Here is a 16,291-nt window from a genome sequence, read left to right on the forward strand (position 1 = left end):
AAATAGACAAATTAAAGTTACAGGATAATAGTCTATGCCAGTGTGTATGTTTTTATGTGACATAGTAGCAGTGTAAGCACTGCAGCATCACTCTCGCAGCCAGAGCCCCCTCCCTCCCTGCTCAGCCACCACATGCTGAATGTGTTACATAATCAGTGTGAAGCTGCTGGTGCTGCAATAAAACTTAAGGGAACATACTGAACGCTACCCATATTTTTCCTTTTACTTTTAAAAGATATATATGAATACATTTTCAGATTTTAATAGTGCAGAATTCCCCCTGTGTTTTTAAACGGACATGTTAGAGATGTTAAGTCTCTGCAAATTTTTTTCATGATATTTGAGAGGGGAAAACTTGGACTTATTGCTTGGTAGATTTTCTTTTATTGTATCTTTTCTGTGATCGAAATGACACTTTAAGGTGGCAACTACAAATATTTTCATTATTGATTAGTTTGCTGGTTATTTTCACACTTAGCAAGCAAGTTTTAGTATTTCTCAATACTGTTTTCATATCATTTGTCATAAATAACAAGAAAGCAAACTTTTACAGTTTGAAAGCTTTGACATTTATTTTTTAAATAGTTGGTCATTGATTTTCTCTTTATTTACCTATGAAGGCTAAACCATACAAACTGCAATGCTGCAGCTTCTCCCTTAAAGTATAACTTTCAAAAGCAAAAATAAATTATCAAACATCTTCTGTTCCAAGATGTAAAATAACACAAGTTAAACCTCATCCTTGCTAATCTGTAGTCTCACAATAGTTTTGTACAGAGCAGTGTACAGCTTTTCTCCCAATACTTTCATAGATTTCATTATAAAAAAATATTATTCCAATATTTTGTCTGACGCTGTACCCTCATCTTCCATGCTCCTGCTGTATGAATGTATGAAATACTTTTTACTGTGTATTTTATTCTTACCAAATAAAAGGCAAATGAATAAACTAGTCAGGTTAACTCAGAATATTCATTAAAAGTAAAATCAGTGACTACAAGTGGTCTACTTATAGCCCAGAGACATTTCCTCCAACTGTGAGTTCAGGCAGATAATCAAAATAATAAAACTAAAAAACATATTCTTGCAATATGATTCCTGACTCAAGGCAATTTAGTCTGTTCTGGCCTTGTTTAATCAGACTATCCCCTCAGGACTTCCCAAATGAAGTTTACTGCTATAATGTAGTTTAAACCTGACATGCATGAGTCTGGTCTGTTCAAGTGTTCAACATTTTATCAGCTGTTCACCTGGACTAACCACATTTGTGTTACTTTTTGTGTATCTTCACAGTTTAAGAGGATGCTAAACCGTGAGCTGACACAACTATCAGAGACAAGCCGCTCGGGAAATCAGGTGTCAGAGTTTATCGCAAACACCTTCCTAGGTGAGTTTAGAGGGTAATGTCTTCCCTGAAATTTCAAAAGCATGCCTTCAGATAATCAGTGTATCAACATGGACAGGGGTGTGTGTGTGTGTGGGGGTTAAGTCTCTCCTTTGTTCTGTCACCATCAGCTGCAACATCATGCAGCCTATGTGACACACAAATACATCTAATGAAATGAATAAAAAGCTGAGTGAGGTTACTCAGCTATGAATGAAAAAATGAAAAAGCAGCAAGCAGTGACTTTTTTGAGGAGTGGCAGGAATGAATCAGTGTGGATGGTGAGCACAGGAAGCGAGTGAATGGTAGATAATGGCCCTCCAAATTTGATTATTGGCTATAATGTCACAACAAATTTAGGTAGACTTACCACAAGCTACTTGGTTCTGAAACAATGGCATTTTCACCTTTAGAAGTCACTAGTTTGTTATCAACCTTTTTTGTTGCAAACATGGTTTATTCACAGTCTCAGGTAAAAGAAGTGCACTACTCACAATCCTAGAGTGGCACGGTGACAAAGCATCCACTAAAACTGCTCATTTTTACCTGAAATCCCTCATCCATTCCTTCACTCCCTTTTGCCCTCTACGCTCGGCCAGTAAAAGGTGCCTGGTACTTCCATTACATCAGGGCCCTAAGTCAGTAGCTCATGTCTTCTCCTCTGTTGTCTACCAATGGTGGAATGAATTTCCCAACTCAGTTTAGTCCCCTGAGTCCATTTGTACTTTCAAGAAAATGCTAAAGACCCAGTTCTTAAGAGAACACTATACACATAACTAGACTCTTCTTCGCTGTTGTCCCCAGTGATAGCATAAGTCTCCCAAATTCAGTTGGCTCACAGTGTCCCACTCTACTTCACAGGGTTTTGCGCTCAGCTCTTGTAAGCGACCCAGCATTTGGTACTTTGGTCTTTATTAGTGATGAAGACAAAATAATGGTGGCGATGATAATGAGAGGTCTCACATTAGTGATTGGTTGTTTCATTGCTGATGATTATTATTTAAAAAAAAAACCTCTACACACTATGTGCATTGCCTCTAACACTGCATTGGACTTAGAGCACTTTGTGGCACCTACTGATGTTGTTTCCTCCCGTCTAGATCTTTGTGTTGGTCTTACTCTCAGATGTCCGTTGCTTTGGAAAAAGTGTCTGCTAAAAATGACATTGTAACATGAAGTTGTAACATCGCCACCACAAACCTCCATTGTCAGCTGCTACTACTGCAGTTAGTGGTGCTTTTATTTTACTTCACAGGATTTGCAATTTACTTCCCAAACCACTGTCTTTTAGAAAGTGGATGCTCACTGGGGAGCTCTATGTGGAAAAGAAGCTGGCATCACATAACTGCCCGCCTGCAGAACATCCAGTAGAAATATTCAATTGCAATAGCCAAGTTTCAGCTTGGAAAGGGCTATTGCCATGCATATTTCTAATACAAAATTTATGCTGAAATGTCAAGTCTCTACCAGAATTGATCAAAAACACTACTACATACCCATAAACATAGGTTTTTGGCTGAAAAATGTTGTCTGGAGGGTTTAGTTACTCTTGAAGTGCCAAATGCAAACAGATGCAATAAGTCTCATTCTCTAGAGGTGAAAGCCATGAAAGGAAGCAAACCTGTGTTTTTAAGAACTCTTTTGCAAGTTAGTAAGCTTGGTTAAGCTACAACTGATTCAGGTTGGTACAAAAATCTGTAAAAAATTGTGTGTTTTTAAGAGATGTAATCTCTGGCAAACTCCTTAGGAGGGCTTTTCTTTATTTCTTTGACATTTGGGAAGCAGCAGTTTATCATTCTGTTGAATTAAGCTGCCCTGTGCTGAAGGCTGCCTGTATTTCATCTCACGTAATTCATTAAATTACACATTTAGAAGTTGAAAAAATATGTTATTCTACACATGTCAGTGAAGCATGTTTTTCCCTGTACATCTAACATAAGGGGACTGATTTGCATATCTATATCAAGCTTTATTGAGTGTTAAGGTGCAAGATGTTAAAGCTGAGCACAAAGCATCATCAAACTACTGTTTTTGTGGATATGAGGATGTCTTTAAAGGATGACATGTAGGTTTTGTTTATTTTACCGCGGTAAAGGGAAAAATCAGGTATGAGCTGAGAAATATACAAAGTAGCAGGAAAAGAGGAGCACATAGGTGGATTTAAATGGTTTAGCAAAGACAAAATAAAAAAAGAATTTGAAAAATGGATAGAAGGAGGATTTTTTTTGTGGAAAAGGGGAAACAGGGGTATTTGTAAAGCATCCAAGAGATGAATTTTTGCATTCTTAGGAAGGAGGATATAGCTTTGGGAAGATTAAATATAAAGGAGAGTTTTAAAATTTAAAATATAAAGCTAGCATGTTCCAGAGGGAGGAGAGGAGAACTGTTTGTTCATAAGAATGATTGGAGGAGGTGAGGATTTTTCCTTCCTTAAAAGAGAAGGAGGTGCGGCGGCAGACAGCATTCCCGGACACATTGTGTGGCGTTGTCGTAGCAACAGGGTGCAATATTATTAGACGGCATGTTGCATCAATAGGAGGCTCAGTCTTCGACAGCCGTGCCGGCAGGATGGAGGTCCAGCCAAACGAGGATGGAGCTGTCAGGTGGATGCTGTTTCGGAACGAGTGCCTCGGTGTTCGGCCTGGCTGCATTTGGAAATGAATACGATGGTTTTAAACGTGAGGAAGAGGAGACACAGTGAGAGAGGTGAGAGAGGCCAGCCAGTGCCTCGTGCGATGCTGCCACTCAAGTCGCTCTGCATCTTTATGCTGTCGTGTGGCTTTGATCTGGATATTGTTGAAGGAATCCTGCCTGCGAGGGGGATGATGGGACCATATTTGGCAACTGACTGTCTTTTATCACAGAGTGGGGTCATTTTTTTGTTGGTTTTGTTAAAATACAGATGAGTCATTTTTCATTACTATTGTATCTTCTCTGACAGAACCTTTGTTCCAACAAATCAGGTGAGGTTTTGGTCATTCTGTTGGTGGAAAACTTGTTTGGGGATTTCTATGTTAAAGGATTACAAGCTTGTCTCTAAGGTTAAAAAAGCTCCAACTTGTAGCTGTGAGGAAGTCTTTCAGACCCACAAGTGGAAAAACACAAGAAGCGCTTCATCATCAAGCTAAAAACAATGCTGAGCTTCCCATCATCCGTAACTTTCATATATATTCACATTTTGTTTTTTGGTCTGATAATTGAGCTTTGTACTGTGTGTTTACAGTCATTCCCTGTCAGTGACGTGCTAACCTTGTTCTATATACAGAAAATAGCAGGAAATGTAAACATTAGAAATGCTGCTTTCATTACAGTCTATAAATTACTCTATTTTTAGATGTGAAGGACATTTTCAAACTTTATTTGAATCTTGAAGAAAAGACCAGTGGCAATGTTTTTTTTTGCCGTCTGCGGGTAAAAGTGTATTACATGAGCACTGCAAAGTGCTGTTTTTCACAAGGTCATTATCATAGATTCTCAGTGTGCTTAGAATACGTACATTGGTTAATATAGTGAAAAATGATTCATTCTTTTCATGTTTATTTGTGTCAAATTACAGTAAAAGAAGCGTGCTTGGTACATGGATTTCATTTTGGCCTGATTGCCTCAACTTAGCTGAAATGATGGGCCAACGGATCAGCTGAGTCAGTTGTTGTAAAATGAGTCAAGTTGCTTGTATACTTCTTGTGAGTGTGTTTTCACTGTCCTCCTTTGGAGAAGTCAATGTTCCTATTATTTCACACATACTTTGATATACAAATAGTATTATTTATAAAGGATAAATAGAAGTGGCAGCTATTGAGAAGCTATGAGAAAATTTCAGTTGTAATAGTAATTGCTGCAACACCATCTGAAACTTGTAGCTCATACTGTTGAGTGTTAGTGAAGTAAGAGATGTAGAGGTGCATCTCAAAAAAGAAGAATATCATGAAAAAGCTCATTTTTTGTGATTTAATTCAAGAAGTAAAACCTCCATACATTCTGGATTCATCTCATACAAAGAGAAATATTTCAAGACCTTGTTTTGTTTGAATATTAATGATTATGGCTTACGACTCACAAAAACAAAAAACACCCACCATCTCAAAATATTAGAATATCATAAAACAGTCCAAAAGACAAAACGGTAATACGGCAATACTGACTCTCTCAAACATCCTGTTCATTTATGCACTCAGTCCTTTGTTTGAGCCCTTTTTGCACAAATTACTGCATCTATGCGACACTATGCGACATGACATTGAGCCAATCAGTCTGTGTCAATGCTGGGGTGTTATGAAGTCCAGGTTGCTCTGATAGCAGCCTTCAGCTCGTCTGTATTGTTGAGTCTGGTGTTTCTCATCTTTCTCCTGACAGCGATTTTCTATGGGGTTTAGGTTAGTCCTGCTGGAAAAGGAAATCAGTATATCCTTAAAGCTTCTCAGCAGATGGGAGCATGAAGGGCCCCTCCAATCTTCCTCCAGACTCTTGGACCTTGATTTCATGTGACATCTCGTTTTTGACTCTATGTGTGGTGGCTCTTGATCCACTGGCCCCACCTTCAGTCCACTCCTTATAAAGTTCCTCTGAGTTCTTGAATCTGCTTTGTTTGACAATCCTCTGAAGGCTGCTCTCATCCTTGTTGCTTGTGCACCTTTTCTTACCACACTTTTCTCTTCCAGTCAACTTTTAAGAAATATGCTTATATACAGCCTCTGAGAACAGCCTGCGCTTTCAGCAGTGAGCTTCTGTGGCTTACCCTCCTTGTGGAGGTTGTCAGTGATTGTCCTCTGTACAACAGTCAAGTCAGCAGTCTTCCCAATAGTTGCAGTTGTGTGTACTGAACCAGAGAGAGAGTAAAAAGGCTCAGAAAATCTTTGCAATTTGGACTTTTCCACAAAATTAAAATATTTTGAGATAGTGGATTTTGCTTTTGTGAGCTATAAGCCATAAGATTAAAACAAACAAGTCTTGAAATGTTTTACTTTGTATGAGATGAATCTTGAATAAATGGAAATTTAACTTTCTGAAGTAAATCAGGGAAAAAAATGAGCCTTTACATGATATTCTATTTTTTGTTAGACTCACCAGTAGTAGATTGCATTAGGTGCTGCAGTTGTTTTTCCCTGGACTATATGAGGCACTTTTTCACATCAGTAATATTTTCACTTCTCGCTAAATGCTTGGATCAATAAATACACAGAGTACAATAGAAGCAGAGTAAATATGGTTGTTTACAAACAGAGTGAATTATGTGTAGTCTACACTAAATGCATGTCTGTAATTTTACCAAAGTAGCAGTTGAGGTAACAGTCCTCATGGCAATGTAGCTCATAAAAAAATGAGAAAAGTCCTTGGACATCCATTTCAGCCAGAGGTTTGCTTTTGTTTCCTGCTGTCTGGAGAGAAGACAGATTAATTCTGAAACATGCAGGAGGGTTAATGGTCTCAGTCATGTAAGGTAAGGGTTTACTTTATTAGAACTTATTAAGCAAAGAAATGTCCATTTCCTAGGGTATTGTCGATTTCTTGCAAAATAAGAAAAAGATAAAATTAGTATAACAACTGAAGTGGTTATTCAAGAGATCTTTGTAAGTATAGTTCATTTCAGTACAGGTTTTCTAATAAAAGACTGAAAGACTTGATTTATTTTGGTGAGACATGGAATTTCGTTCTATAAGTTTGACTAATAAGAAAACCAATAACTTCAGAAACTAAAATAAACTCAAGAAGGTTTCAATGAAGAGTTTTTTTAATAAGCCACATGGCATATGGCTTGACTTTGATCAGGTTCACAACACATGCAGAAAGCCTGCAGTCTTCCTAGACAAAGTTGCAAACTTTCACTTGTAGAGTTGTTTGTATGATTTAAAAACATCAACAACATCACAGTTTGGATCAGAACCCCATGGTCACATGCTCCTGTTATGTCCACTGAGGGTTCCTCGGATGAATGTTAGTATCTATGTTAAATATATCTCCATTAATATCAAACTCAAACATTGAATAGTAAGCAGCTAATGCTAACATTAACCATTTTCCAACTGCAGCTTATAGGTTATCAAATGTACTTTCTCCCCTCAATTATTGTCTGATCACTCTCTGGATTTTCAGTGTCCATTATCTTTGCTGTTTCTTTCCAGTCATGAAGCAATAAAATGGAAATACTCATCTTATTCTTTATGTTTATATGACTTAGAAACATGAACAGTCAGGTCAGGTATGGGGGCATATGCCAGTTCGACCTCCTGATGGTGCCACCCCAATGCTACCCAAAAAGGGATGAACGGTTTTGGAGTTTTGTAAAGATAACCAGATCTTACAAGTATGCCTCAATGTTTTCACAGACAAACAACATGATGTGGAGATCCTGTCTCCACCTCATAAGGAGAAGGAGAAGAAGAAGAGGCCGATGTCACAGATCAGTGGTGTGAAAAAGGCAACACAAAGTCCCAACTTAGCATCTGCCTGCATCCCTCGCTTTGGAGTCAGCACATCACAGGAAAACATGCTTGCCAAGGTGGGAACCTGCACACTCTCATGCAGACCAAAACACAAAAAAGCACAAGCATACTCTGTCTCATGTAAGCATTCTTTACTCGTCCAGGAGGTTGAGAACATTAATCGTTGGGGTCTGGATATATTCAAGATAGCTGAATTTTCTGGAAATCGCCCTCTGACGGTTGTCATGTACTCCATCTTCCAGGTAGGTAAATCAGCTCACCTCACAAAATATCTCATGTAAATAAATACTGTATATGAAAGAAGGAGAAATACATTTCAATGTTAAGTTTGTCTTCTTCTGCAGTAGTTTTACTCTTTCACACCATCACGGAGGCCAGAAACAATAATTTGGGATTTAATGACTCTGACTCTCTCCTCTTAACTCTTCCTCTCCCCTTTCTAGGAGCGAGACCTTTTGAAAACCTTTAAGATCCCAGTTGACACCTTCATCACCTTCATGATGACCTTGGAGGACCATTACCACGCAGATGTAGCTTATCACAATAACATACATGCAGCTGATGTGGTGCAGTCCACCCATGTCCTTCTGTCCACCCCTGCTTTAGAGGTCAGCTGTAGATTTCAATGTAGCTGCCAATGTCTTTCCAAATTGTTGTTTACCTAAAGTTTGTTGCTTCTTGTGATCAAACAGACTAGCCAGTAGGCAGTATTTCTTAAAGGCAACAAAACTGTTTGTCAGTGTGCAGTTTTCAATCAATATGTTTTTTCTGTTTCTTGCGCAAACAAGGCAGTCTTCACGGACCTGGAGATCATGGCTGCGCTGTTTGCTAGTGCCATCCATGATGTCGACCACCCAGGAGTCACCAACCAGTTTCTGATCAACACAAGTAGGTTTCTGTCTGTCTCTACAAAACCACAACATCAAACTGCTAAACAACGTCAATAAATCAATCACCCTGTATTTTTAAAGCGTCAGTTTATAGTTCAAACTAGTATTGGCACTAAATAATTAAGATACTAATATATAAAAGTTAGGGGGCAAGAGATTTCAGGAGGGGGCACGAGGCTCTGCCTGCTCTGAGGTTTTTAAAATTAGATGTGCACATATTAACTAAAATCATGATATAACACTTATAAATCCTTCATACAAAGGTCTTTGAGTAAGAACATTTGTGTTAATGAGTATTTTATTTAGATTTAAACAGAAAATGATTACAATTTATGTTAATTTTTTACCCAAATGTATCACTTTTTTGCCTTGGTTCTGGGGGGGTGGGCTCAAATTTTCTTAGATGCAAATAGGGGGGGCTCAAAGGATCAAAGGTCGGTAGGCACAGATCTAAAAGCTTAATTGTAGAAACATTAAGGGTACACTCACTCCATGCACTTTGGCCTCTTACTGCGCAGAGGCAGTCCTTACCAGTTCCTCACTTGCCTACACTCATATTGCTTCAAGCAGGCCTGAGCGGGTTACCTCTTAACTCTGCCTTTGTTTAAGATGATTCTCAAGAGGTATGGTCATATTGATTTTAAGACATGTCCACATGGCCCACCTTTCCTTTTGTGCTTGCATGATCATCCGTACCATGTCAAAACCTACCTTTCCATCCATGCCAGGGCTAAGGAAGTGTAGCCTACTTGAAGATGGTTCAGAGCACTCACACTAGTCAAACAAACTGGGCATTGGGGGTCAAATGTGCTGGAGGATGGTACAGGTTGCCTTCTGTGATTGGGCCTTAAAAAATTTCCAGAACTTGTTAAGTATTAAGTTGGTTTACTTGCATTGTCAATCACACGTGTAGGTCTCTTTTAACTGAGGACACTGCTGAAACCTTAGATAAGATTAGGTTATAAGATTGTTGGTGGTCTTAAATTTGTGCTGGCAAAGCTTCAAAGAGTAGAAATAAAACTTGGTGTAATAGGGCCACCTACATGTGATATTTTGCAACCACAGGTCTTCAGGCCATAGTTGATGTAAAACCCTGTAATGGCACAGGATCCTATTTAGCCTAGGCTACCATGAGCAACGCTTGTTTAAGAAGAATTATGTTTGACTCGTACAGTTCAACGGGTTTTAACAACTTCAACCTCCATCTCTGCAGGTTCAGAGCTTGCGCTGATGTACAACGATGCCTCGGTGCTGGAGAATCACCACCTCGCTGTGGGCTTCAAGTTGCTCCAAGAAGAAAACTGTGACATCTTTGAAAACCTCAGCAAGAAGCAGAGAGACTCCCTGCGCAAGATGGTGATTGACATGGTGAGACTGCTGCTCTTCTTACACTGAATATTGTTTTTTTCTGCAGCCATGTATTACCTGAATGTCACTTTCCTGTTTGGTTTTGCATTTTATTGTTCTCATATTCTGTAAAGTCTGTGTACAGATGATACAGCAGCTTTATGTGCACATGTGGTTACAGCTTACTTTAAAGACACTTCTGGCAAAACAGCTACTGTAGCTGACCACCTTTGTTGGACAGTTCTCCTTCCTTATCAGCTGGATCCACACATACTATCCTCAAATGTATTTCTTCATTGTGCAAGAGCTTCCAATCAGGCCTACGCCCTGAACATAGCACATTTTGATTAAGATGCATGTAAATATTCTACCAACGCAAGCTTGCTTGATTGTAAAATGGGACTCTTACAGCTCTTTGTATTTTGCTGATAAATTTACAGAAGCATACAGGCGTTTCACCGTGAATTATCATTGCCTGTCTCAAATGCACTTTGCAAGACATATTTTACATCATTAAATCTGCACGCCTCATGCTGTTGTGTTGATCTGTTTTGGGGTTTTTGTCTTTATTAGGTGCTTGCCACAGATATGTCCAAACACATGAACTTTTTGGCAGACATGAAGACAATGGTAGAGACTAAGAAGGTGACCAGTTTGGGAGTCCTGCTGCTAGACAATTATTCTGACCGCATCCAGGTAAGAAATCCCTCTAACGGTGATGATATCACAAAAAAACACAATAAATATTACAGATTACTCAGTGTTTTGACAAGTTAGAAATACCAAAAAGAAAACTTAAAACAATCAGAGAAAGATCTGTTAAAAGTGAGCATCCACTCAAAGCTTTTCAGCCAGGAAGTGATTGTTGCAGTGCTGCCATCTGCTGGATTCAAATAATTATTAGACTTGTGCATCAAATATAATGACTATTTCATAGACTGCACTGATGTGGCATTAGTAGAATCAGGACAAGATTTTAGTGCTATTGCATCCCCAGGGTTTTTTTCTGAGTTATTGTTGGGGACAATATAAAAACTGAGACACTGTATTCTATCAGCAGCAGACTGATTACATGTTCTCCTGCAGGTTCTGCAGAACATGGTCCACTGTGCTGACCTGAGCAACCCCACCAAACCGCTGGAGCTTTACAAGAAGTGGACAGACCGCATCATGGTGGAGTTCTTCACCCAGGGAGACAGAGAGCGAGACAAAGGCATGGAGATCAGCCCCATGTGTGACAAACACAATGCCTCCATAGAGAAGAACCAGGTAAGACCTACAGACACACCTGACACAGTGAGGATGAGGAGGATTACAGTGTACTTGCAGCTGCAATGATTAGATTATTCAAATTGGATCATAATGTGTAACTTTTCAATGTCTTATACTATGTATAAGTATAAATCTAAGTATACAGTTTTATCTTGAAAATGCGAATGAGACTTGCATCCCACTTCTACAGATAGAACATTTCCAAGTTTACCTCAGCTTTTTGCTTTTAGATGTAGTAAAACATATTTATTGGGGCTATTTTAATTAGTTAATTATTGTCAGCAGTAACATTATTTCTATGACCAGGTGGGTTTCATCGACTACATTGTCCACCCTCTGTGGGAGACATGGGCAGACTTGGTGCACCCTGATGCTCAGGACATTTTGGACACTTTGGAGGACAACAGGGAGTGGTACCAGAGCATGATCCCCCGCAGCCCATCGCCTTCAAGCCCTGAGGAGCACCACACGGGGATGGGATCAGGAGGAGACACTGCTTTGGCAGCAGGAGGGATCCTCCCTTCAGGTGGAGGGGTAGGAGGTGCTGGAGACAAATTCCAGTTTGAGCTCACTCTGGAGGAGGAAGAGGAGGACGAGGAGGAACTGGAGTCTGAACTGGAGAGTCCTCTAGAAGAGGAGTCCCAGTCAGGAGGAGAGCGGCACCAAGACTCCTCCTCACCGTCTTTGTCCCCAGATCCCCGCAGCAGCAGCAGCAGGTACCGTCCCCCCTCACCTCACCCATCTCGGGCCCTGGGCCTGGTTGCCATGTCTGTGCGGAACCCCCAACCCCACAGGACACTGTCCTTGCCAGGACAGGAGGGCACTGACAGGGACAGAGACCTGAGCCAGGAGGGCGATGGGGTGACCTGTCTGCGTATGGGAACATAACAACCAGCACAACCTGCCCCAACCCAGAGAGACACGGGTGATGGATGTAGTGAGATGGGGCAGGGCAGGCCTTAAACAACAAAGTCTGTAAAATCACTACGGTCCCTTTACACTGGAGACACCCTCTCTGATTTTATATTCTAGCAAGACGAATCATTTTAGCCTCTCTTTGGGGGCCCGATTGGCCTTTTTTTGTCCCGTCCTGCTTTGTTGTAGCTTCATTTCGGAGCATCCAAGACAAAGACTGCTGCATTCAAACTGGCTAGAATGAGAAGTGAAGAAAATGTCTTCCTCTTAAATAACAGCTCATGACATTCAGACATGTTCAGCAAATGAGGAGCGCCATGGTCTGACAGGGTCTTGGATATTATTTTGCACCATAGTTATAATTTAGGATATAAAATTATCGAGTCTGGTTGGAATAAGTGAGTATGATTTTTTTGTTAAAGAATGATGTGAGTGATGAATCATTTTCACAAAACACATGATGTAAATGAGCAGCGAGAAAACGGATGGACTTTAACCTCAGGGTATGAAGAGAAACATAATGTAGCATGGATGTAGTGCCCCTCTACTAATCCCAAACTGTCTTTCCTGTTTGTTTTACCTCCAGACCAGAGACACCTGAGACTTTGTTTCACCTGCGTGTCTCTAAATGTAATGAAAACCCTTTAAATGAAAATTTGGCTAATGAAGCAATCAATTAACGTATGTTTAAACCAGCTTGTAGCAATGCAGAGATCAAACAATGAAGAAGACTGAGGTGCAGTCTGACACGTTGAAAACCCAAAAGACACCTCCTGTATGATCACTTTATTTTTTTACCTGAGATGATTTTATTGTTGTCATTGTTTTAGGTCTTCATATGTTGAACATTTGTTGGTTTTGTCTGTGTTTATGTGCTTAAAAAGCATTTTATTATTATTATTTTTTTTATCAGGGTGCCTCCGGTCCACAGTAGCACTTTACCATTTCTGCCCTTCTGCTCTTCTATCCAGTCACACAAAGGGCTTCACCCACTGCAGGCCTACTGATCACACAGACAACAACGGACACCAGAACCAGAAGGCAGGGCTGGAAACTAACTGGCCCAAAATTCACAAATGTTCTTAAACCATTAAAATGTCAGACTTTCTGTCAATGGCACTATATTTGTTTTTTTAAATCTTAAATTTTATTTTGAGATGTGGGCTCACTTAAAATGCGGTGTAGCTTTTGGCTGCTCTGTTTGTGAATGTTGGCATTAATTAAAAGTATCCTTTACCAGAACTTTAAAAGACAGTGCTGGCATAGTTCTGTCTTTTTTTGTTGTTGGTAAAGCTAATGGAAAGACCCACAATTCTTTAGAACATCCCTTTATACTTTCTCTATGGCTCTCAGTCCCAAAACTATGAGTTCCTCCTACATGCACCATACAGAAATACAACAGTTAAATGGTATATTAATTATCCCGGGGTGAACAGAGATGGTGTCACTCACAGTTAGGTTTTTCTGTGTGGAGTTTGCATTTTCTCTGGTGTATGCGAAGGTGTCCTTCAGGCGCTCCTGCTTCCTCCTACAGTCCAGAAACATGCTAGTTAATTGACGACTCTAAATTGCTCATAGGTGTGAATGAACATTTAACGTTTAGTTCCTCCTTCATGGCATTTCTGATGGACTGTATGTGATTAGTGGCGGTGGCTGTTGTGATGTCACAGAGCGGTTTACACACTACAAGGTTAAAGCGTTGAGTTGGCTGTTGGACCTTTGGCAGGAAGTGAACATATTTGGACCATACTTTGATGAGAGGCTTCATACCTAAAGAGACCAAGTTCAGATTCAGATTATAACACTAGCAGCACCTGGTCACTCAAAGCAGCAAAGTCTTCATTCATGCAGAACTGTAAGCCTTAATATGAGTGACCATTAAAAAACACCTGGCTCTTGTGCCTTCACTTCATTTTTCAGCCATGGGGATGCTGCTAGGTATTATACTCTGCCCCACAAGCAAATTAATGTGATGACTAATTTTTCTATTAGTGTAGAGTCTATAGGAAACGTTTGGCAGATAAAAACATGAACTTAACTGAATCACAGCCCAAACTGAGCTTGTACTAAAGCTTTTAATGTACTGCAGAGGTCGTATAATTCCAGAAATATCATGACATTAGTTTTCCGCCCTGCCCGCTGGTTTTGACAGAGATCAAAAGGAGAACAGTTTGAGATGTTTCTGACACAAATCAACCTGCTGTAGTTCAAACTAAAGAGTCATCTATCAGGTTCTGGTCTTATTTGTAGGAATGTGCTTGACGGGGATAACTGTGTGCCATAAGTGTTGAAAACACACCAACACTTGCCAGCCTACAATGCTGTAAATTTTTACACTAGAGATTTTAACCTGATGATTGTATGGAAGTCACTGACTTTAAGTGTTAGTTTTTACCAATTATACATGTAAACAGTATTTAAGGAGACAATTTATTAAACTTTGCGAAACTTAGGATCATCTGTTCATCCTTTTCTTAGACAAAATAGCCGAGACTTGAGAATGTGTGTAGTTTTCAGAAGTTCAGGACTCTCTTTGTTCCAAGTACATGTTCAGTGTTTGTCACCATCATGCTAAAGCTTAAGAGACCAGGAAGAAGAACCACTACATGAGAGATGATGCACTTCCTGGTCAGGCAGTCGTAGAGAACACTAGTCATTCAGTTTTTTATTAACTCAGATAGTAAGCTTTACTGAGTAGCCTTACATGTGATGGGAGTGGTTGGAGGGGATTGTTAAAGGACCGTTCTGCTGTTTTTAACATGCTGTCACTCATAGTATCCAGCTCTGGAAAAGTGAGAAGACTACAAAAATGACACACATAAAATGTTGAGGATTTATCAGGATACATTAAGAAAATGCAGCATTTATTTAGCTGTGTTTATCTTCTGTCCTTAGCTAAGTGCTGAAATCCCTCAAAGCTTGGTGATGTGGATGCCATGTAAACCTCAGCAGCAGAAGAGCATTTGCTTTAGTGTGTCGGTCTTCCAACACTTTACCTCTAACACCACCTACAGGCCAAACGCCATACATACTCAGAGTCAAACGTTTGAATGTAACCAGCAGATCATCATGAAAGCTAATGAAAATGTACTATGTCTGTAAATAACCAAAAGGAAATCCCTTTTAGTTTTCAAAATAAACCACCAGAAAGGCATGTAATCTGTTTCACACAACATTTTGTCCTGTGTGTTAAGACTGGATATTTTAGAGTTAATCTTAAAAGTTGCTCTGCTGAAAACGTACATTGAGCTTTGGGCCTTTATATCAAACATATCTCTTAGTATTTTTTGGGCACAGTAAAAGTTCCAGTATAAACACTGTGCTCATAGACTTTCAGCAGCTTAGCATTTGGTCTAAAAATCACATTTCCAAAAGTGAAAATATTTTGACTACAAATGATCATGAAGTTAAGACATCTAGCTACTTACACATTAGTAATTCAAGTATTAATAATCCATATAATGATTATAAATAAAGCTGCAGTTATTAAAAGATTGGGTAAACAAAAATAAACAGCAATCCTCTATGGTTCTGTGAGTTTTTACTTTTTATGCCATGGCCTTTTTATAATGTGGGATTAACATTTAACACTCTTCCCCCCAGTCTTCAGTGCTCAGAAGTTTAACATCAGCATGTTAAAGCATCAGAGTGGCTCTTTAAGATGACTTCAGTACCAAACAGTGTTTATGTGTAAGATGAGCAGCAGAGTCTCTGCTCTTATCACATTTCTGTGTTACGCTGATTCTGCCTCCATAAATGTTCAAGCAGTCTCGTCGCCTCAGCTGTGTCGTGCAAACCTCTATAAAAGATATTTATTCTTTGAAACGTGTCTGTTGAGACAAAGTACTGTAACATAGGATATTTGATTTAATGTTCTGGAGCCGAAAAAGTCGAGTCTACTTTATGACAAGAATGTATACATCTGCCACTCCAATGTATGTGTCAAAGAAAATGACTATTTTTGTTCCTCATTTTAAGCCAAAAGAGTCTTGGGAGTTCAGGGTGTTTTATGTGAAAACTGCCAATAAATTACATTGAAAAGA

General features: G+C 39.5%; 1 protein-coding gene across 9 annotated transcripts in view; it reads left to right on the forward strand.

The window, feature by feature from the left end:
• Positions 1–16,278, forward strand: part of LOC121512582 (cAMP-specific 3',5'-cyclic phosphodiesterase 4D-like) — a 129,369-nt gene extending 113,091 nt beyond the window's left edge. For all 9 annotated transcript variants that reach the window (XM_041791918.1, XM_041791919.1, XM_041791921.1 and 6 more), the window contains 9 exons: positions 1,294–1,387; positions 7,708–7,880; positions 7,968–8,066; positions 8,268–8,432; positions 8,613–8,712; positions 9,928–10,082; positions 10,635–10,757; positions 11,148–11,330; positions 11,640–16,278. In XM_041791918.1, coding sequence (XP_041647852.1) covers positions 1,294–1,387; positions 7,708–7,880; positions 7,968–8,066; positions 8,268–8,432; positions 8,613–8,712; positions 9,928–10,082; positions 10,635–10,757; positions 11,148–11,330; positions 11,640–12,221 — 1,674 coding nt within the window. In that variant the 3' untranslated portion in view covers positions 12,222–16,278. The remainder of the gene's footprint in view (positions 1–1,293; positions 1,388–7,707; positions 7,881–7,967; positions 8,067–8,267; positions 8,433–8,612; positions 8,713–9,927; positions 10,083–10,634; positions 10,758–11,147; positions 11,331–11,639) is intronic.
• The last annotated feature ends 13 nt before the right edge of the window (positions 16,279–16,291 follow it).

The sequence above is a fragment of the Cheilinus undulatus genome, linkage group 7 (genome assembly GCF_018320785.1).
Source record: "Cheilinus undulatus linkage group 7, ASM1832078v1, whole genome shotgun sequence".
In the NCBI taxonomy this organism is placed as follows: domain Eukaryota; kingdom Metazoa; phylum Chordata; class Actinopteri; order Labriformes; family Labridae; genus Cheilinus; species Cheilinus undulatus.